The sequence below is a fragment of the Ambystoma mexicanum genome, chromosome 8 (assembly GCF_040938575.1).
Source record: "Ambystoma mexicanum isolate Mex_15411 chromosome 8, UKY_AmexF1_1, whole genome shotgun sequence".
Taxonomy (NCBI): Eukaryota; Metazoa; Chordata; class Amphibia; order Caudata; family Ambystomatidae; genus Ambystoma; species Ambystoma mexicanum.
The window spans coordinates 465,846,075-465,869,813 of NC_090929.1; the positions used below are offsets into that span (position 1 = coordinate 465,846,075).

General features: G+C 43.4%; 1 protein-coding gene across 5 annotated transcripts in view; it reads right to left on the reverse strand.

The window, feature by feature from the left end:
• C8H1orf159 (chromosome 8 C1orf159 homolog) overlaps positions 1–23,739 on the reverse strand; it is a 637,694-nt gene that overhangs the window by 26,643 nt on the left and 587,312 nt on the right. For all 5 annotated transcript variants that reach the window (XM_069610081.1, XM_069610082.1, XM_069610080.1 and 2 more), the window contains one exon: positions 22,564–22,594. In XM_069610081.1, coding sequence (XP_069466182.1) covers positions 22,564–22,594 — 31 coding nt within the window. The remainder of the gene's footprint in view (positions 1–22,563; positions 22,595–23,739) is intronic.

Sequence of the window (23,739 nt, forward strand, 5' to 3'; positions counted from 1 at the left end):
TGTATTTCGACATATTTTCCAAGAGGGATCCTGTGAGGGTGACAATTGGTCTACCTGGTGGTCTACTGGTACATTTATGGACTTTAGGGAGAAAATAAACCGGTGGGACGGTTGAATATGGTTTGTAAACACATTTTATATCCTGATCTTCCAACATTCCCTTCTCTGTCCATTCATTGAGAAAATCTTGTACTTTTAGCTCTAGATTTTTCATCAGATTATCTGTCCATTTCTCATAACAGGCCTTATCATTTAGCTGTCTATTGGCCTCAAAGATATACTGATCTCTGTCCATGAGTACAATGTTTCGGCCTTTGTCAGAGGCCTTTATAATGCACTGTGGCAAGAGGCCCAATTCTCTGAGTGCCTTGGTGTGTTCATTCACCATATTTGGTGTGTACTTCTTAAATTCTCTTAGCCTTATTTTCTTCAGGTCGTCTTTGACTAGGTTCTGAAAAAAGTCTCTATAGAGCTGGTTGTCATCATGGGTGGATTTAACTTTGATTTAGCCTTAAATTTACTTGCTTTGTACCATTCCATATTTATTTCCAGATCTTCTAGATTAATCTCAATGTCGTCGGAGGTGGCTTCTTCACCTTCTTGCAGAAACATTAAGGTAGATAATGAACTCGGGTCTTCTTTTGTTACATCTGTCCTTCCCCCTTGCTTTACTTTCGATTTCTCTTTAAAGGGGGTTGTGGTAAAAAATGTGATTAATTTGATTTTGTGAACATATTGATCCAGATCAATTCTAGTTTGTGGAAAATCAAATTGCGGAGCTGGGCAAAAGTTCAGGCCAAGCCTGAGGAGTTGCGGTAGCGGCCTTGTAGTTATGGTTAAGTTGCTAAACTCATAGGAAGACCACCTTTTGGGCGGCTTATAACTTCGCTCCCCCTGGACGAATACTCACCAAACTTTGCAAAAGAAGTATAATGCCTGCCCTGAATCGTTTCACCAACTTTGGTGAGGTTTCGTGCAGGAGGGGGAAAGTTCTAGGGGGGGACCCACATTTATTTTTTTCCCATAGACTGAATGGGGAAAAACTGGACAAATTTGCACCAAATTTGCACCAGGAGCGGTACTTTTAGTACTTTTGTTGCAAAGAACTGAAATGTACGTCTAAAACAATTTGTGATATCTGGGTCCACTCCGTGGACCCATTTCCCTGTTCGCTCCGCGGACAGAAGTGTCTTTGGCTTGCTGGATGGCGTGCTGTCAGAGAACTTTGGACGCGGCCAGTGGTTGGCTGGAGAGAAGCGTGCTCTGCGTCAACATTTTTTGCCAAACGCTGCCATGGTGTATCAGAGGACATTGCGCCGGCGGAAGGGTCTGGAAAATCTACTGTACGCCATGTGTTGGCGGCAAGAATGGAGGGAAAGGATGGGGGAGTGAGAAGTGGTTCATGTAACATATGTAAATAGGTGGAAGACGACGGAGGAGTGTCTGCAGTATTTGTGCGCATTGCGTCAATTCGCGGGTACCTAGACAGGCGACTACTTTGTGTGGTAATTGAAGGCAGATGTCGTAACGGCCCGATAGCTTCTGCCGTGACCTGTTTGCAGCGACCTCTTTCTGTGGTGAGTGGTGGCAGGTGCGTGTCAGAAGGGGAGCGAAAAAAAAAATTGCATGTAAGCACGTACATAACAAAAACAGGACAAAAAAAATGTAGAAAACAACATTGTGAGACATTACTACAGACTCAAACACCTACCCTGCTTTAAACTACCCCCTTTAGCCCAGCCCCACCCTGCCCCCTCCCTACCTCACTCCGTAGCACGAAAACTCAGCGGATGATGCTGTACTTTCACGCTTACACGTGCAACATCCAGCCATTTTCAGGATGGGAGCCACGGAAATGAAACAGTGGAGCGAAAGACAGTTCTCTATAAGGTTTGTGGGTCAGGTGTGTATGCAAACACTTTGGCAGAAGCTCACTTTGTACAACAAAATGCAGGAGGCTACAGTGGAAGTGTGCAAGTTAAGGGACAGGCATCCTGTGTGTATGCATGAACTGTATGTATTTGTTTGAAATTTGTAACATGCATGCAGTGCTCCTTTTGAGCAATGTTTTTCGAAAAGTGTGAATTAGTGGGGTATTGGGGAAAACAAAACAAACATTTGCAGTGTACACTGCAAATGGCAAGCATCCTACTGTTATGAATGCATTGTGTGTATGATATCATATGATGTGGATTTGTATGGTATGGCATTTGTGGAGCGCCAACACGTTCAGCAAAGCGCAACGAAGCAAGGGAGGCAGGAACACAGGGGACACAGAGACATTACTAGGCCAGGTGTCACTTAGATCGGCCAAGTGTAAGGGTGGAGGTAGGGAAAGGTACAGTACATGGTAGGAAGAACAAATGATAAGTGAAAATACGGGCCGATTATGCCAAGTGCATGGATAAGTGCACACATCAGGTGGTGGAGAAACTGTTAGGGATACAGAAAACAGTCCCCAAGTGCGGGTTTCCTAAAAAGGCCGTGCAGGGGTTCGCCTGGCGGGGGGAGGTGACATGGGCCCGACATCACAGAGTTGCAAGGTAACCAGTTGTTGGGTAAGATTTGCACAGAAATGGTAAATCTTCCTTTCCTGGTTCAACCCCAGAACTTGTTGCTTTATTAGTGGGATATCTTTCATTAATACCTCAGTGAGTGGAAACCTTTTTCCACACTTAAATCATTTTTAAATCTTTTTATGGGTGTAATTTTGAAGACTCTCCATAGTGTAAGTTATAATCTTTAACAACTTATTGGCAATATGTGCCTGTTGTTGCTGCAGTGCCCTAGGGGCTCACCCTTTTTTTTTTGTTTGTTTATGGTTATAACAAACCTTTACAAAAGGAGTAAACATATTGCATAAAATGTAAACATATCAAATACAATTAATATACGAAAAGTGATACTAAAACGTATCCATAAAAAATTCTATCAAACTTAAAAACATAAAAGAAGTCATTACAGTGCAGAAATCTCCTTTTCAATTATTCTTAAGAATGCCACTAAAGCAAAGATTAAGGCTCTACCTCGCCCTTGCATCATCCGGTTCCATAATGACTCCATACAATCAATGTAATCAATATTCACAAATCTCTTAATTAAAGAGATTAGTTCTAACATCTCTAAAATACAGACATTCTAAAATTAAATGCTTTAGGGTTTCATTTGTTTCATCACAATTTGGGAATCAGCATTTCAACGTAACATAACTGTCTCGCGAGTTTCCCCAATACTTTGTCCTTTCCATAGTATGAAAATGATTTAATCTGAATCTAAGATAATACATTCACACCATATTACATGGAAACATTGCAAGATACGCTCAACATCCATCTCTTTTACGTGTAAATTTAGCATATTCTTTATAACTACTCCATGCACTAATTTCTGCTAAGGTTTTACACCAGTCAAACTCAAAAGTTTACGTTTCACATATCCTGGGCGAATAAATAAATCATCCTCATCAACGCCCAGATTCTCCAAAATTTTACACATTCTGAGATTATGTGATTATGTGACGTAAAGGAGCTAGAAGTACAACCCTTCGTTGGTACAAATAAGTCCTTATACAATGAATTGCCAGATGGCTTTAGAATTTTGCTATAATTTGAAAGTGCTCACCATATTCATCTACATGATAAAGAGATCAGTCCCAACTCATGCCGGAATAACACAATTAGGGATAGCAGAAGATACATGTAAAGCAGATTTCATCAAACTACCCTGCGCAGAATCAAGTTTCTTTTCTACATTACACACACAAACATCTAAGGCATATAGAAATACAGGTTCAACCTTTAAAGTCAAAAATTCTAAAAGTGGCATCAAAGAGAATTTACAATATTTTGTAAAAATACATTTCATTTGACTTCGTAATGGCCTTGCTTTCAAATGTAAATACTCTACCCACGACTTTATTGTTGACAGGTTACTTAAACGATAGCCAAGGTATATGATCTCATGCGTTTGATGAAATGGTTCACCATTAATATTGCAGGTACATTTTTTGTTTTTTTTACCAGCTTTAAAAACCATGATGTTGGTTTTTGATGGATTAGGTTTCAAATTATGCCGATATAAGAATTCAGAGAACAGCTTTGATATTGTTTGCAAGCCTGTTGGTGTCAAATAAAATAATGTCGTCGGCGAAAGCCAACCAATGCAGCCTTAATGAACAAAGCCTTGCTGCAAAAATGTGAAATGATTTCCAAATTTCATTGATGTCAGATAAATATATATTAAACAATATTGCAGCAAAGTTGCACCCTTGCTTAAGCCCTAAGACTGATTGTACAGGATCTGCAATGGCCCCACCTTGGGTGATATGAATTTTATAGGATGTGTTAGAGTGAAATTTAACAATTGAACATATTAGATGTTCAGGGATACCTATATTATGCATCTTTGCCCATAAAACATTACGGACAACTGTGTCAAAGGCTGATGACATATCGATCGACGCAATATATAGTGTACTAAGTTCTTTCTTTTTCGGCCCTTTCAAAAGGTGTGCCATAATTGTGGCATTAAAGGTAGTACCCATCCTTCATCTAAAACCAACTTGAAATTTAGAATAGATTTTAGGAGTGTCAAGGTAGATTTCTAATTGTGCAATTACTAGAATTGAAAAGACTTTAGCTTCCGCATCCAGAGATTGGTCTATAATTCTCTGGCATAGTAGGATCGCCTTTTTTAAAGATTGGGATCAGTATAGAGGTGACCCAAGACTGGGGAATAATGGCTTAAGTCAGAATATTATAAAAGTTGATTTTTAAGATCGAAGCCCAAAATATAGAATCAACCTTACAGACGCAAGATGGAATGCCGTCTGGCCCTGCTGCACATCAATTTGATAATCTATGAATAGCCCATTCGATGTCAAAAACAGACCACTCAAATTGCCTTGACGGAGTATTCAGTACTATACTATCTTGCATTTCAGCAAATTGCATGGGTAATGCATATTTGCTCCTAATATAGGCTATCCATATTTCAGCGTGGATCATATTATTAGATTGTTGTTCATTATGTGCTTTGCCGTTCTTCATTGCGGTCCAAATAGTACAAGTATTATGACTGCAGATTGATCTTATCATTTCACAGTTTTGTTTATTGAATTGCTCAACATGTATACCTCCGATTTTATACTTGTAAGATTGAATAATACGTCTTTTAGGTACACAATTTGGGCAACATTTAACTGATCTTTGAAAAGCTTTCTTATATCTATTTTTTGTTGTTTAATAGGTTTGATTTTATAATCAAATGCATGTTTATTATCAGTTACCCATAGTTTCTGCTTGTTCCGGAAATATTCAAGAGCATTAGCTATCGACATAGGAATAGTCTGATCAAGCTAGTACACCGAATATAACTCTGGGGCGTTAAGATTGACTCTACAATGTAGATCTACTGACACCGTTTCTGCTAACCGCTTGCATAGTAGTGGATTCCATCGTAAGGATATGTTACTCCTTTTGGTCTCAATTTCCTGCAGTAAGTGGTCCACCTTCAAAGTATTCAAAGCAATAGAAAGCGAAATATGAATGGTTGCATGATCACTATACAATATTTCGCCAATACTTGCCATCACTAAAAAGTCGGTAGCGATGAATTAGCAATACAGAAAAAATCAATCATGGAGCTAGCCATTCCTCGCTTCCAAGGATATGATGGAGATAATTCAGAAAAGTTTACATAAGACATCTCCCAGTCATAGAAATAAGCTTTCCATTCAACACCCCTCCTGGACCTATTCGTTCCTGTGTTATTATTACTGGTGTCAGGGCAAGTATGTCGTTCAAGACATAGTGAATTGAAATACCCACCCACAATAACTTCAAAATAGGGATTAAGACTAAAAGCATGGTCCAAACATATGTCAATCTTGTTCAACATTTCAGAAATTTTATATTTCAAGGGATTCAAATATAAGCTGATAGCCAAGATAGGCTTAGCACCCCTCATATTCATAGTCAACGAGACTGCCAGAACATGAACTGATGAGTGAACAAGCATTAAATTACAGTCCAGGGCATTATTAATAGAAATTGCAATCCCTCCGGACGGCCATCCCTCAACTCCTTTTACAGCAAGTGAGCAGTGGGTACGGTATTCAGGAATAATTAACAGATCTAATTTCATAGTTTCCTGAAAAAGAATAATGGCAGGTTGCTCAATCATGTCAAAAGTTGAAAGCCATATTGGGATATTGCAAAAACCACATGAATTCCATGAATGAATATTAAATGTAGGCTTCACATTGGTTTATGAAATGGATAGGTTTGGATTAGCAGCAAATATTGTTTTTAGTAATGGTCAAATCCATGCCATTTCATTGTTGTTACGTGCAATTGAGAGTAGTTGCGAGATGCATAGTTTTTCCATCTTTGAATTGGTAGTCCCTCCCTCACCTTGAACACTCTCTGGGATATTTGGCATCTGATTAAAATACCAAAAATCCTTGGCCATTTTTACATCATTAAAAGTAAAGAGTGAAAATCACATGTCTGCCAATTAATTTCTATAAGACCATATTAACTTACAATACTTGTTCAGAATATAAATGACATGCCATTCGATAATTATTATTTGCAGCCAGAACAATCTTGTCAAAATCATTGCAGGACAAAATTCTTAACTGAGGAATTGTGTAAAGGAGACCTAGTAAAAATCTACGATTAATTCTCAAATTACTCAGAATTTCCTTACGACCCTCTAATCCTATAATATTAATACCATTCTTACATGATTTCACTGCCTGAACATCTTGAGTATTAGCAGTAGCTTTAGCTTCCTCCACACTTCTGGTACATTGAAAAATCATTGATGAATTACTGTCACTATTAGCTATCTCACCCAAGTTTCTCTTGATTACTTGACGCCTCATTATGGCATTTAACCAATGACTGCCCAGACCGTTGCTGCTCAATTATCAAATTACCTATTGATGCTGGATTTATTACCTGATTAACAGCTTCCAGGGTTAGAGTACCATTTTATAGGGCCTTCTCTAGAGCCTCAAGGACATAGCACTTAGATTGAGTCACATTACGTTCCATGTCTATGTCTGTTTTATCAATCCTTTGCTTTCCTGCTCTACCTTATACATCTTGAGTAGTGTGACAGTTTAAGTGAAATGTTGTTAATTTTCCAGAAGCCTGAGTTGGAAAGGCCGTACCATTAGCATTCGAACTTGGTAACTGAACAGGAGTTCCAATTGCCCTCTCAGGAGCCAATGGTTTACATTTACCCACCCCCGTTAACACAATAATAATAATAATAATAATAATAGTATCGTTGGAGATTTTTCCAAGTAATTTTGAATCCGTTTTTATCGGATGACTACAAATATCAGACTATAACAATCATTGACCCTTTTCAGTAATTTCCAAAGTGCTGCTAGGTTGACATATCTTAGTTAAATCAATCATTGGGTTAGAATTCATTAGAGATCTATTAGAAGTACATTTTCTACCATCACTAAGTAATTCGGAAGGGTTTTTTGAATTTTCATCTCATCCCCTGCCGATTCATTCAATATAATGGGAGCCTTTTTAGGTTCACATTTAACTAGAGTGGTGGAACTCAACTCATGAATCTCTGCCATAGCTACTGTATCATCACTACACTTAAATACCTTGGAGTAATCATCATTTAGTATTAACCGCATTCCGCCTTTTGTACCCAGGTGCACCTGACTTTCCTTAGACAGTTGACCAACATCAATCACATCGTCCTCTACACTAATAGAGGCTGCAAGACTCTTATCGTCTCCCGTGCTAGAATTGTTTTTTTTATTTTTTCATTCGCAGATCTTTTTTTCTGCACGTTTTATAGCACGTTGTTGTTTACGGCAACATCTTGAATTATATCCTGAATAATTTGTGTCAAATTCATCAGATAGATCCCCATTTAATTGCTGTTCGATGATATTTGTTAGTGCTGTAGGACCATCTGCTAGCACCTCCCTCATTGGTACTGAGTCATTAACAATGGGATGGCACAGATCTTTTCTAAGGTCAGATATAGAAATATTAATCATCCTAATCTCTTTTAACAATGTATCAAACACATGACATGATGCAGTCCCATGCTTACAAAAACTGGAATACAGTTAGCTGCTTCATACCCATATGGAGTCTTTGTTTCTGTATTTATATCATATGTAGTCAGACTCACATTGGGAGGATTAAAAAAGCCACTCCCGTAGAGACAGAGGTGGTGGAGCTCGGAGGCATTCTTGCTGGATTGACAGGGCCATAATGGTGGCGATTAAGCTAATACTCAGGGTTTGGAAAACTAGGAAGAAACCTAATGTTGATGATTGGCTGACGGAATTGCATATTTTGGCACAATATGATAAGGTTTCATTTTGTAATAAGGATAGGGATGAGGATTATATGAAGTTATGGGGTCCGTTTATGGCTCTTTATGATTGACGTGCTGATTGGGTTGGTACAGTTGGTGGGGCTCCTTCCCCTCCCCCCCTTTTTTAGCTCTTGCTTTTCATCCCATTTGTGGTGTCCTTCGTGTTGTTTTTGTGTTTGTGTTGCCTTTTCTGAATTACTGTTATTTGTTGATTGTGTTTCACTAGGATTGATCTTTTATGGTGTGAACTGTTTATGATGCTTTTGTTCTACTGTTTATTTTACTCTCTCTATTGAATGTGGAACATTGTTACTTTTACTAATGTTATTTATGTTTTGTGAAAATTAATAGTGTTTTTGAGAAAAGAAAAGCCACTCCCGTAGGTAGACTCATTGTTGGCCTGCGCCTTATGAATCAATGATGTCAGTAGACCGATGGACAGTCGAATACGTGAATCAAGTTCTGCCATAGCACTAATATCAAATTCAGCAACTGAAGTGGGTGATTTACATATTGGATTAGAAATATTCTTCTCTACCACTCCATTACCTCCATCATGCAAGTTTACTGAAGGGATCACACTATCTCGAGCCAGAGAGACAAAGATGGATTTTGCTGACAAAGGTTCCTTTTGATTTAGCGTAGGCAAACACTTATTATTCTCATCTAAGGATATCGATACATTTGCGATAGTACCCTTGACATCTTGATTAGTTGCTAGACCGTTCTCAGACACGTTTGAGCCGTATCTGCATCCATTATATTGTTATCTACATTCATTACAATACCTTCTAAGACACTTATGGCGCCACCAGCAACATTATTAAACTGACATTGGGAAGACGCCATGCTAGTACACCGCCCACTCCTTAAGCCGCTTGCCATTCCAACAAAGCACATTTTTCCTACTGATTCTTTCTCTCTAAACATTTAACAATGTTGGTATCAACCAAAAAGGGTACTCACCTACCACCCACCCGCACACCCAAACACCACAACACCACACTTGCAGGCACTTGGTACGCGTACACAGGTGTATTTGCTGAATTCTGGGAACCTGTGGGCGGGATTATGAGGCACACAGAATTTTCGGAGTTTGAGTCCTTCCAACAACATTTTGCCGAACCGGTGAAAAAATAGCTTCCTCTTCTCCTTACGTCCTTGGCATTGCTAGCGAGCGAGTTCAGCAGAGCTTCACCCACAACACCACACTTGCAGGCACTAGGGGCTCCCCTTTTAACTTTCTTGTGCTAACCGAGTGAACTGCAGTTCCCAAGGGTAGAAAGGATCTTTGCATCCCTTTTTACATTTTACACTGTGAAGTCTGCACACCCCACCTTCTGTGGAGTGCTGGGGAGATGCACTGTATCCCCTTTCACATTAAAACTGTAACAAATGTTACAGTGACAAGTTTACCTTCAATGGCTGGTGGCAGTGGTTTCATAATGAACTACCATGGTTTGCATCTACCGCAGCTGTTCGCAGCTCTGGTAACGCTAACTGTGGGAGCCATCTTTTTAAAAATGGCATCGAGCCATCTTTGCCAAAATGGTCCCGAACTACTTTGTTCGCCATTTTAGGGTTTCTTGTTGTTTCTTCTTCCTTCCTCTGACCTCCAGGGCGGGAAATTCTTTTGTGTGTTTTGTATCTTCGGCGGGAGTTCCCTGGACTCCACGCCAAGGCTCCCGTCTGTCTGTGAGAGCAGGTAGTGAGGGAGGAGTCCAAATCTCCCCAGCCCTTTGTTTTACACCTTGCTTGAATGGGGACAAATCCCAGTGGGGGACTGGCTGTCCTGATTGGACAACCAGACCGCCCCTTCTTGTAAAATGCAGGGAGAGAATGCAGAGGTTGTACTGTAATTCCAGATAAATACTGCGAACCTAGAAGCTGAAGATATGTCGACCACTGGAACTTAAACCGAAGAGGAAGATTAAGGAAAAGCGGCTGAGATGATTTCCAGCGACCATAGAGCCTGCTGTGTAACAGGAACCTGCTGTAGCCCTTCCTTCCAATCGACCTGGGTTCTCCGAAAACGACGACCCCGACCCACAGCTTGGTGAGACTCAAGGAGACCTACATTTTGAGCCATCCCACGCGTTGCTTGGACCTTGCGTTGCTGCAATACCCCAATACCCTGGGACCTCGAGCCATCGTGCAATGCAGTCTTCCGAATTCCGAATCTCGCTGAAACTTCGTGGGTATCCTGATGGATCTACAGAGACACGAATCGAGTCCGAAAAGTCCCCTCACCAGAGTGCTGGACCTTTGTAACAACGAGAATTCAACCACTATTTTCTGTCTTCTGTGCTGCTTGAAAAGGCACCAAATCCACAGAACCGCATTCAGCCGCGAGGAACACCTTTCCTAGAGCCGTCTTCATCGACACTGCTGCAAAGTCCCTTCTGAAGTCTTGTTTTCAGTCTCCACGACAAGGAATCCATTGACCGGGTATTTGGCTGCAGACCCTGAAGTTCCCCTGCTTCTAAATCTTCTTCAATGCTGAGATACTGTGTTGGCTTGGGTATATACTTACTTTAAGCCTGTAAGGATTTCTGTGTAGCTATGTGGTGTTTTCTGTGACTGGGAGGTCTCTCGTCCAGTATACCCAGTCCCACTGCTAGAATCCTGCTAGTGTGTCTTCTGCGAAGCCCCTGGACCCTCTTCTAACTCTAAAGTACAGTACTTACTTGTTTGCCCAGTTTTCCTAAGGAAACTCTGACTTTTGCTACTAAAGAACACATTCAAACACTGCCTGTGTGAGCCCCCTTCTGCCACTGAGAACACTCATGCTCCAAGAATAAGGGAAAGACGCAAGGGATTGTGACTTCTGCCTAGAAAAGGAAATAAGTAATACGTGTTTCAAAGTTACTTACTTGTAAAGAGTTGGTTGGTAACTGTAATTCTAAGAGCGAACAGTTATACAATTGTATATTACATCCTTAGGTTTTACTCACCTAGTATAACTGTGTGTTATGACAAAAGTAGTTATAGGTTTTCACTGCACCTAGAATAAGTGTTTCAATATTCACCAAAAGTATATTGTCCAGTTGACAAATTAAGTGATTTGTGCCAAGAATCATTATACAACTGGAAAGGTATACTGCCCTTGCATTAATGAATGTAAATGTAAAAAGTAACCATTGGTTTTTACTCCCCAAGAATAGGCTTCACCTATACGGAATGTGTATGAAAAGGTTTTGACTACCCTAGAACTACTGTTAGGTACTTCAAATAAGGCCTATACTTGGGTCTGTGTATTCAAGTATAGTGTTGTGTTTTTATATTGTGATTTCATATAATGTGTTAGTACTTACTTACCCCTAGATTTATCTGGGCCTACCTGTATTTAAATAAATCCTTTATTTTTACAATACATAGTGTTTCAGTGTTTCTTTGGATCATTTGTATGACAATTTCACTTGTACTGATTCTACAGTCCTCTCTCCCTTCTAAGATAAGCCTGGCTGCTCTGTCTACGCTACCATATAGTCAGGTGGTACAGCCTTCTACTAAGAGGGGAGTCTTGTACTGCCTCAGTTGAATGGTTTTACGAAGCCCTTAGTTGGACTTCAGAAAAACTGTCCTAACACCAGTCCACATAAATGTACGCAAGGCAGTCAGGCGGGGAGAGGAGCAGAAACAGCAGACGCTAAGAGAAAGGCTTTGAGGTGCTTCCGGAACCAACAATGGTTCTCCTCACGTTTCAGGGAGGCAGGGAGGTTTTTGCAGAGGGAGGCCCCAGGCGAAAAAAAAAGCATCTACCACCTCCTGGTTTCTTGCAGAAGCGACTGACCCTGAGGGAGTTGGAGGCGGATGAGGGAGCTATTGGAGACATTGTGGTGCAGGAGGATACCTTCCCAAGTCGTGCACTCCTCTTCTGGATGTGTTCCAAAGGGCGGAGAGTGGAAGCGGGCCGATTTATAAAGAGCCTGTTGCAATAGTGCAACTTGGACACAAGTACAGCTGTGCAGACAGTGATCTTTTGGAAAGTTGGTTTCAGTTGGTACGATACAATGAATACGGCCTTTGGTGGCATATTTTCCTGATTTGTGTAGGAGGTGGGTTAGCGGGGAAAACATTTTGTAGCATTGTCGGAAGGAAAGGAGAGAGTTCCCGTTTTGATATCACAATGTATCATATGGGTAAATGAGAACATTGCAAGCACATATCACTGCAGTGCCACTTGATGTTAGGAGATGGGGAAAAAAAAAAACAGTATGCTTCTAAAGAACGTAATGGCCACTCGGTCGCACATACCGTGCGCTGAGGCACTTATTACTCAGTTATAAACAAACTTTTGAAAGTTTTCGTACCTCCACTTTGTGGGGATGGGTGCTCAAGTACATGAATGTGCCTGCAGAAATCTTGCAATCTTTTATGGAACTTTGCACTGGACGTCCTTTTGAGTGAAAGGACACTTGTACGCTGAATTTGTTACGGTACCTATGTGCCTATTTACCCATAAGCCAATGAGGAAGTGGTGGAGAAAAGATAGTGGAGAGGGAAGAAGGACTACTCCAGCTTTCCAGGGGTGCGGCCCTCGTGGTACTTTGGGAAGCACACGTGCCCCAATCTGCGCTTCTCACCATGCTGCCCAACTGACATGGCACTGTGGGGATTATCCAATTAGGTACTGTGGGTGTGATTCACAGGAAGGGCTGGTCAAACTGTTGTACATTACACTCTGCGTAGTGAGGGTGGCTGACATGGCGAAATGCATTGTGTTCACTTTAAGCGATCCCTTTGTCACAGATCTGCACAAGTATGCCCTGGAAAGACAGTTTGACAGCAATTTCGGTTTGGAAGGAGTGGACGCATTGTCGAACGCTGTGTATGAGTGCAGTTTTGCCGATATGCATGCACTTTATAAAGAGCTGCCCACTTTTGCTAGTGTCCATTTCTGCATCATTTACTATGGCGGAATGCATATGGGTTACGTGCATTGCTTACATCGACTGAAGACATTGCTGGATGCAGTGAAGACGCTTTTTCCCACTGCCAAGGTGCTTTTCTCATCCATAATACCATAAAGAGTATGAGGGAACTGCTCACGGATGTTGTTCTGAGCCGTAGGAAAGTGTCTCATCAACAGAAGCATGTACACTTTTTTCTCCGCTTGTGGGATGTTCTTCTGCAACAATGACCTCATTAGTTGTGGAACTGCGGAGTTCTTCCAAGAAAATGGCTTTTTGTTGTCCCCCATTGGTAATGCAGTTTTGTTAGCCCGCCTACAGGTTGCGGTGAAGAGTTTACTGTAATAGTTTGAGTACACGAAAACACAAAGTGAAATAAAAACCGAAAAAGGTGTTTCTCTAGAAGCATCTAAGAAAAAAAAAGGCTCTTAAGAGCCGCCCCTTACCATGAACTCCCCCTACCCTGGTTGCAAGTTATTCCCCCACGCCCACACGCAGCATGAAAGCCACATCCGGGGATTTTGAGGATGGCAGCAATGGAAATGAGACCATGAGCATTGTCCAATCAGGTGATTAGGGTGTGCGGCAATAGGAAGAAGGACTCCTGTTTCACTCGGGCCCGGCCCTCGCAGTACTTGGGGAAGCGCACGTGCCATATTCTGCACTTCCCACCATGCTGGCCTATGGAAATGGGACTGTAGGCATTGACATTCAGGTTCTCAGGATGTGCGTCACAGGAAAGCGCGTCAATAGGAAGAAGGACCACTCCTGCTTTACTGGGGCGTGGCCCTCATGGTACTTGGGAAAGCGAATGTGCCAGAATCAGCGCTTCTCACCATGCTGGCCAATAGCAATGGGACTGTGGGGATTGTGCAATCAGGTGCTCAGGGTGTGCGTCACAGAAAAGGGCGGCAATATATTTTCCCATTACTCTGTGTACCGACGGTAGGAGGCAGAGATGGCGAGATGCACAGTTTTCATAGTGGGTCATCTCTTTGTGCTAGATCTGCTCCAATATGCCGTGGAAAGAGGCTTTAATGGCAATTTGAGTTTGGAGGAAATGGAGGCTTTGTGGTGTGGTGTCGATGTGCGTAGTTTCGGCCATTTGGTTGCAGAATGTCGACGAGTGGACACTTCGCTACTGTACACGTTGTGGTCGTGCACTATTGAGCCTTGCTTTTGGGTTCCATGGCTTGTTCACGTGTGTACCGTCAAGTCAAAAAGATGATTAAAGCAGTGAAGCGCATTTTTCCCACTGCAAAGGTGCTTTTCTCATGTTTACCAACAAGTCCAGTATATAACTATTCCAGTGAATGTTGTCGTCAGCCAGAGGTCGGAAGGTGTCTTATCAACAGAAGCATGTGTAACTTCTTGCATGCTGCTGGTTGTACTCCTGTGATAATGACAACATTGGTTATCGACATGTGTACCTTCTCAATGGAAATAGCATTTCATTGTCATCCAGTGGCAATGACATTTTGTTTTCCAATCTACAGGCTGGACTGAAGACGCTATTGTATGAATGTGAGGCGAAGTACAACAAACAAAAACACTTCTAAAAACCAGAAAAAGTAATATTTTTATGGAAGCATCTTTAAAAAAAATAAAAATAAAAACAGCTCTTTTGTGAGCCACCACTACAAACAAAATCTCCTACCCTGGTTGACATTGATTACCCCACTCCTGCGCGCACAGCACGATAAGTCAGCGGATATCGCAATAGATGCAAGGTTGCATGTGCCACATCCGGCCCTTTTGCAGATGGCGGCGATAGCAATGGCTCTGTGCACGCTACAGCATTCCTGAATAAGGTTTCTGGGTGCGGTTTTTATGCACAAACTGTGATAAACAGTGTATTTGACGATACAAATGCGGAAGTTGCGGTTATGGCTGTGTGCTTCACGAGCCAAAGTGTACAGTTTTTGGGGGAGTTTGCAATACATTAATTGAAAGTGAATGGAACACAGAGCATTGGCTGCTCATTTTGGATTCTACTATGTGGATTTGTACTGGTAAGTAGTACCTGCAATGCAGTGACTGCTTTTGGTTTGTCTTTTTGAGAGTTTGGTGACGCACAATCATGCCGCCATTATTGTTCTTCATTGTGGAGGGAAAAGTGCACAATATGTTACCAGGGTTTCCATACCGTTTGAAGGAGGCACTTGCCCAGGTCATGCACATGTTTCCGATGTAACGCATAATTTTTTATCGTATTACACAGCGATGTGGCTGTTATTTTTCATTTCGTCCGGGAATGGAGAAAGCGTGGTACATTGTGAAGACGTCTATTTGTGCCTTTCCAACTCTGAAAGCAGCTTTTTTTCATTTAACTTTTTTCCTCTTCCAGTTACTTTCCATGTATTTTGATCTTGTAACACACCACACACAGGGAAAGGAAGGCAAATCCAGGTACGGAAGGGGCACCACCTACAGGGATAACAGAGGACGTGCACAAAGAGGGAAATGTTGAGTGGTCCTCACTTAAATAGGCGTCAGTCATTGTCATGCTCCCAGACCGACCCTTCCCAAGCACTTCAAAGTACTTTCCCTTTGTAGAGTCGCGCTTCGCAGTACATGCACAATACAATGCCCTTTGCCAGGTAAGGATCTGCAGCACAGCATATGGTGTGCAAGGATGTTTTAAGGATTCGCTGCCATATACGACTGTTACTGTTGGTGGCCGGAGCAGCTGTGCAGAATACTGTACATGAAACTATCCTAGTGCACTGTTGGAAGGGCAGTACCTTTCCCACTGGTGCATTGTGCTTCGATTTCAGTTCTCGCCACATGCAGTACAGACACTTCATGGTACGCCATTAGCCGAAGGACCAGAATTCACGGACATGAATACATTCTGAAATAAAATAATGCTTACAATAAGGTGAAATGCAGCTTCATTAAATGGAGCAGGAAGCGAAGTATTCAGTGACACCCATGAGGCTACACTACTTCTAAAAATGTATACTGAAGGAACTTTCTGGTTCCACTGCCCTACTAAAAACCAATGAAATAAACCAACAAAAAACATTGTTAAGGGGACGTTATGGTTAATTTGCACTAGTCAAAACCTTTGCAACTCAATGGAAAAACGTTGTTACAGGGACGTTATGATGACCGGTAAAACCGCAAAACCCCCAAAATTGCGAGTTATGGTAAGATAAGCACGACTATAGTGGAAGGGGTGCAATCAACTTTGTTGATTTGATTATTCTGGCACCAGATAACAAATCTTTTCCATTTGTCAAAGTAGCAGTGCCTCATGTTTGGCTTCCTAGATTCTTTTAGGATGTCCATACATCTCTGAGGTAAATTGAGATGTCCCAACTCTATGACCCCAGGAGCCATGCTGCCAGGTTCATTGAGTTGGGTTGAGGATGAACTGTCTGACCTTGGTGCTGGGACAGTAGGTTGTACCAGCACGGGAGTTTGATGGGTTTGCGCACCGCTAGTCTGCGTAAGTGTGGGAACCACGGTTGCCTCGCCCACATGGGAGCAACTAGGACGAGCGTCATCGATTCCCTGTGCATCTTGTTGACCACCTTCCTGATGAGAGGGGGGTTGGTGGAAAAGCGTATGCAAACGTGTTGGGGGATCCTGGATGCGAATCCTGGGCACTGTCTGTTTTCGCTTGTGGCAAATAGGTCTATAGTGGGGAAACCCCACTGAGAGAAGAGATCTTCTACGATTTTTCTGTGTAGACACCATTCGTGTTCTTCCGGGAGGGGATCTCTGCTTAAAGCGTCCGCCAGAGAATTGAGATCCCCTGGAACATGTTGAGATGACAGGTAGATGTTCCGTCTGAGTTCCCATATCCAAATTTTCTGGGCAAGCTTGGACAGATTTGGTGAACGAGTCCCTCCCTGTTTGTTCAGGTAAAACATAGCTGTAGTGCTGTCTGTCATGATCTGCACTGACAGGTTCAACAGGTAGGGCTTCAACGCTTGAAGCGCTCTGAATACTGCTAGAAGCTCTAGCAGATTGATATGATTCTTGGCCACTGAGTGAGACCAGAAATCCTGAGCTGTGTGGTGGAGATGGTGTGCTCCCCACCCTGACAGGGATGCGTCTGCTGTGACTACAGCCTGTACCTCGGGATTGTAAAAGGGTTTCCCCTTTGACAGGCTTTCTCTTGTCCACCAGTGAAGACTGGACAAATGTTGGCGAAACGACCACTAGATCGTCCCACTGACCACTTGCCTGAGACCACTGTTTCGCCAACCATTCTTGCATGGGACGCAGGCACGCGTGGGCGACCAGGTAAATACATGACGCCATCATGCTCAGCAAACGCATCGCTTTGCGCACCGTTATCTGGTGACCGGCCTTATATAGTGGAATTTGCAGCATTAGATTCCGAATTAATTCCTCTGATGGAAAGGCCAACCCCTCTTGTGTGTTTAGGACAGCTCCTAGGAACTGTTTGGAAGTGCTTGGCACCAGAATTGACTTTCTCATTTATGGAGAAACCCAATTCTAAGAGGAGGTCGATAGTTCTTTGAATGTTTGACCTGCAAATTACTGGGGTCTCCCCCGTGATGAGCCAGTCATCCAGGTAAGGGTACACTGGGATTGCCTCCCTGCGTAGGTGTGCCGCCGCCACCGCCAGTACCTTGGTGACTACCCTTGGAGCCAAGGCAATACCGAAGGGCAGCACCTTGAACTGGTAGTGCTGACTGTCCACCTTGAAGCGCAAGAATCTTCTGTGCGCTGGGAACATGGAAATATGAAAATAGGCATCTTTCATGTCCAATGTTGCCATGTAATCCCCCCCTTTTTTTTTTTAGGAGGGGGATTACCTCTTGGAGAGTAGTAATGCGAAATTTTTGGGGCTTGACATGCTTGTTTGCAGGCCGTAAATCCAATACTGGGCGTATTGTCAAATCTTTTTTTGGCACAAGGAAGTAAGTTGAATAAATACCCTTGTTTACCTGGTGTCCCGGGACGAGTTCCATCGCGTCCTTTGTTAGAAGATTGGCGATCTCTTCGAGGAGGATCTTCTGGTGGTCTAATGAATGTACTTTTTGACGTCGAGGGTGGTTTCGGGGACCCTCTAACAGTTCTATGCAGTATCCTGAGGACACTGTGGACAGCACCCACCTGTCTGATGTGATCCCTTCCCAAGCTTGGGTGAAGTTGGAAATGCGTCTCCCTACTGGGGATGCGTGAGAAGGGACCCTGAACGGAACGTCACTGTTTTGCAGGAGGCGTGCCGCTGCCTCTACCCTTACCACGTCCCCTTTTGTTACCCCTGCCATAACTCTGGGTCGACTGCTGGTTGTTGTTATTCCATGGTGTACCCTGCCCCTGGGAATAGCTGGAGCCTCTTTGTGAATTTTGGCCACGTGGGCGAAGAAAATTTGCATTCCCTCTTTGATTAGAGGGTTTGTTGGTTAAATGGCCCAGGGATTTCAGAGTCTCGTATTCATCTTTGGCATTTTTTAACACGTCTTCTACCGCCTTGCCAAACAGTAGATCAGGCTCCACCGGTTTGTCTATGAAGGATGCTTGTGTCTTGGGTTTAAACCCAGATTGTCTTAACCAAGCATGTCTTTTGATAACAGTGCTCTCTGCTATCAGCCTGCCGGCGTTATCGGCGGCATCAAAGGTTGCCTTAAGGATGCAACCAGACACGGCTCTTCCCTCCGACGCAACCTGTGCCAACTGGCTTTTTAAAGGTTCTGGGGCAGAGTCAATGAGTGCCGCAAATTCTTCCCACTGATGGCAGTTGTAACTCGCCAGCAGGGTGGTGGAGTTGACAATCCTTGTCCTTGTTGAGTAACCTTCCTTCCCAACGCATAGATCTTTTTGCTCTCCTTGTCGGGGGGAGCTTCAGACGATGATAGGGGTGTCCCCGCCCTCTTTCGGGTATTAGTCACTACCAGGGAGTCTGGTTTCAGTTGCCCCCTTATGTACAGCGGGTCTGACTGGGCTGCCCTGAACAGTTTTTCGATCCTGGGGTTTACTGCCCTGGTGAGGCTGGGATTGAGAAGGGAAGGGTCTATTCTCCTTTGTATAGACTTGAGAATAGGGATGGCCTGGGCAACAGGTCTCTTTTCTCCCACTAGTTCCTCGGCTAAGTCCCTCTCCTCCTGTGCTCCCCGAGTATCAAGTGTTCAGCCGCTCTAGATAAAACCTCATTTAAGAGAGGTTGGTTGTCGATAGGAGAGTCAGTAACCGGAGGTTCTTTGCCTACTGGGGAGTCTACTCTGTAGACTTCTAGGTCATCTTCGTCCTCCTCTTGGTCCTCGTCATCCCCATAGTAATCCATTCCAGTTTGGTCGTCCAACGTGGTCAATTCTGGATCCTCATTTAGTGATGGATCCTCATCATACTGAGAGTATGGCTGTACGCAGAAAGGGTCAGAAGACTGACTTTGCGTTGGGGTTGCGGGTCCCTAGACCCTGAGGGAGTAGCCCCGTCAGGGGTATAGGCTAGGAAGTGCTGTGGATTCTTGGCATAGAAGTCTGCTAGGGATGACATTGTAGACATAACTGTCTATATCCTCACTTGACCATTCTTTAGAGCTGGGGATTACCCTTTCCTGGGGGGGGGGGGTTCCCTGCTATATCCTGACTATGGCCTTGTGCAGGGGTCTTGGATAATTTTACAGAAGACTGTGACTTGTCTTTATGTTTCTATGGTGCAGATGAAGGCTGAGAATGTTTCTTCTGCTGTTTCCCACCCTCCCCGTGAGTGGAAGAGTGCTTCCCTGGTGTTTTTACCTTTTCGGAGCTTTTCGACATCTGGCGTCGAGATTCGGGGGTAGTGTCCCTTTCCTTAGAGTGTGGAGGTCGGGACACGGGAGCAGCCGTCAAGCGGTCTGCTGACGCCGACTCCTGGAGTGCGGCCTGGGGATGGTGGTCGTCTTCCGACGATCGAACCTCCGTTACTTTAGTGAGCGAGGCACTCTTGGCAACAGTGGATGATCTTGACCGAGAACGCCCAGAGGACACCGATTCGGTGGACTATTCTCTGTGTGCCTCTTTCCGAGAACTCGACGTGCACGTCGAGTCTCGGTTGGACTTCAAGTGTTTAGTGGAAGTGTTGTGGGTAGCGCTCGTGTCGCCGGGGGTGTTCCCCATAGCTGCCCTGCCGGACAACCTTCCGAGGTCGGGGACTTGCGCTTGGCTGTCTCTCGGCATCACGTTGCCCTCGCCATCCGATAGCACGGCGTCGCTGCCATCACTGAAGGCGCCCTCCGCTTCCATGGCCTCTCGTTGCCTGGCATGGTGGGCCCAACGTTTGATTGAACGGTCATTTAAAGTCTTCGGTTTAAACCGACTACACGCTCTGCAGTTCGCCTCGGGGTGGTACCTCAGCAAGCAGAGGTTACAGGTGGCGTGTCTGTCAACCCAAGGGTACTTGCGGTTGCACTTGGGGCAAAATTGGAAAGGGATAGCCTCCATACGCACCCTGTGGCAACAGGCTAGTGTGTTTAGGAATATATAAGAAAATGTATCTATAAATAAAGAGTGTTGAGTATGTACCACCCCCCACTCTGCCTACTTGCAGGGCCAAGGCCAGAGGCCTTCCAAGGCCCGGGCCGAGGCCAGAGGCCTTCCGAGGCCCAAAGTCCGTCGTGCAGCTCTCAACGGTCGTTTTCTTCTCCGGGCCGTCGTCGAGTGTCGAACTTCGGTGACTCGACATTGGGATGGAGAAAATAGGGAAATATTATGATATTTTGCAAAATTATGGCTAAGGCCAGGGAACTCCGTGGGATGCTTCCGACCAATATGGCGGAAAAAAACAATCTGAGGGTCCTAGACACGTGAGGGATCATGGGTACAGTGGACGTCACACTAGGGATAGTATTACTGGCACGCCCTGTGTCGACGCCCATTTTGGAGTTTCGAAAAACAAACTAATACTCTGCAGCTTTCACTAGATGTCGGCCTATGAACAGCATGTGATCTAAGCAGATTCCACAAGCCACAGAAATATAAATACACACACACATACACGCACACTACACACCCACTCCCCTGGTGTCCAGTTAAAGGATCGAATGTCAAAGGATCGACTCAAAAGAATTGAATACAAAATGTCGAAATTATTTTTTTTTAAATACATATTTTTTTTGGTTTCCGTTTTGGTTTTTTTTACCACAAAAAAAGTGGGTTTGTGGGGGAGCCCCCCAAAAAAATAAAATGAAAAAAATTAGAATGATTCGACCCTTTTGTATTCGATGCTTTTGAATCGATCCTTTATTTTCGATACTTACATGACCTACAACCCACCCCCCTATATACTGCTCGTCATATATACTGCTAGTTACTTTTACAGAGCCATTTGAAAGAGGAGCAATGTGTGAGTGTCTACATCATGGTGTACGGCACAGGTGTGCTGATGGTCTGAATCAAGTAGTAAGATGAGCTTAGAGCAGTGGCATTCAAAATTGTTATGCTGAACCCCTCCCAGAGTAAAAATATTGTTGCTGGGCCCCCCAGATACCATATATTGTCTATTTCCAATTAAAAGTAGTCAGCATATTCCCTTTTGGAGGAGCACCGTACTACCCCTCCCGCACACACCCATACATCTTTCAGGCACCCTTAGGGGGACAACAGCCCCAGTGTTTGAAGACCACTGGCTTATAGCGAGGGTCAGCATCATGATAGAAGACAAGTACAACTGCGGGTCTGTAGTGTGCTGCAAGTAAGCAGTGAACGGAAGGCCTGCATTACAGTGTAAGCCATCACATTGAGGGATGGTCTGCCTAATGATGTAAGATGAGCAGCGAGCAGAGGGTCTCCATCCCACTAGGGTCAGCACTGAGCTGAGTGTCTATGGTTGGATTAATATCCATCTTCAATGTAGCATGGCAAGACTGGGCGAGGAGCTTGAACATGTTGGGGCATGTAGAGATGAGTATCCAAGTTTGGAGGTTTTATCTCCCAAATACAATATAAATATAACAGATATCCCAAGCGGAATGTACAGGTGTGATGCAAGCACCTGATGAAGAGAGGTGCAAGAACAAAATAAATTACCCTGTGTTCTGAAGAGGACGGAGGGGGATTCGATGGCAAAATGTGAATGCACTGTGAGCATATTAAAGCAGGGGTGGATTACTAGATAAAACAAGGTCACATGGAGGGCGGGGGGGTAGCGTACCACAGAAAGGATTGGACCAAACAAGATTTTAGATTTGGAACAGTAATGTGCTAAAGTAAAAGTGTTTTTTTTTATAAATAAACTTCTTCACTAGATAAAACATGCCATAAATAAGATCAACTTTACTTGTTCATATTCCCTCCACAGAGCTAAAATACACATTTACCTGAGGATGACGGTGTGGGAATCATTGAAGCCTGAAAAGCAGAACAAGAGTAAAGGTTATGAGCGCACTCTGGACATATTTTAGAGATAGCCAAGCGGGTGTCAAAACTCCCATAGTCTCACCTTGCTTGTCTTCCCCCCCACATAAAACTATCACTATTCAGAATTTATTTTCTTCCTGCTACCGTTATAAGGTGAGAACCCAAAAAAAGGAAATGCAGATCATGTTAATTCACTGTCCTCAACGATGTCACGATCCTTTCCTTTATTGCTCAAGATTGGATGCAGTTACTTCCTAAAGTATGTTTTTTCAGCTAGACATATCCCCTCCTCTGTGTTCCATTTTTTTTTATCATCGCTACCAAACAGGGCATGTCTACAGGATTTGTGGGGAGGGTCACTATAAAGATAAGACTAAAACTAACTCAATACCCTTTGCCATTTGGAATGGACACAGAGGGCAGAAATAACAAGCGAACACTCTCCACAGGGTATCTGCCATACAACTTCAACATACCATGAAAAGACAGAAGGATGTACTCCTGGCATCCAAAACACAAGGGGGATAAAGGCCCATTCATTTGAAGTTCCCTGGGAGGTTCTGTACTTTAGACAGCCACAGAACGACAAGGTGGCTTGAAATATTCTTAATATGTAGTTGGGAAGGGTATCTGACATAATGAAGAAGAACCTACGTGCCTTGAACTTAGGAAAATGTTGCAGTGTTTAGACAGGGTGACTTTTGGTTTGGAAAGTGATGCTGTCAAAGTTAATGCATTCAGAAACTTTCCTACAGGGTGAGTGATGGCTCACCAAGGGCTGCATTTATCACCCATTAGCATCCCTTTCAGGGGTATCAGGTATTAATATCGCCACATATATGGTCGCCGTAAATAATATCGCCGGGAAAATGTTGTGGCGATATGTGGCGATAGGGGCAAAAAAAAATGTTTTAAAAAAAAATAAAAAATAAAATTTTGAGGGTTGCAGAGGTGTCCCCCGCATGTTCCATGCAATAATGTTGCCACAAAAAACGACAATTTTTCGGCGATATTTTTGTGGCGACATTATTACATGGAACTCTTTCAGGCAGTACATGCTTGTTGACAACACAGCTAGGTGTTATCTTGCAGTCACGCGTTTGTGATGTCACAACCAGAAGGTTGCACAAAGGTGG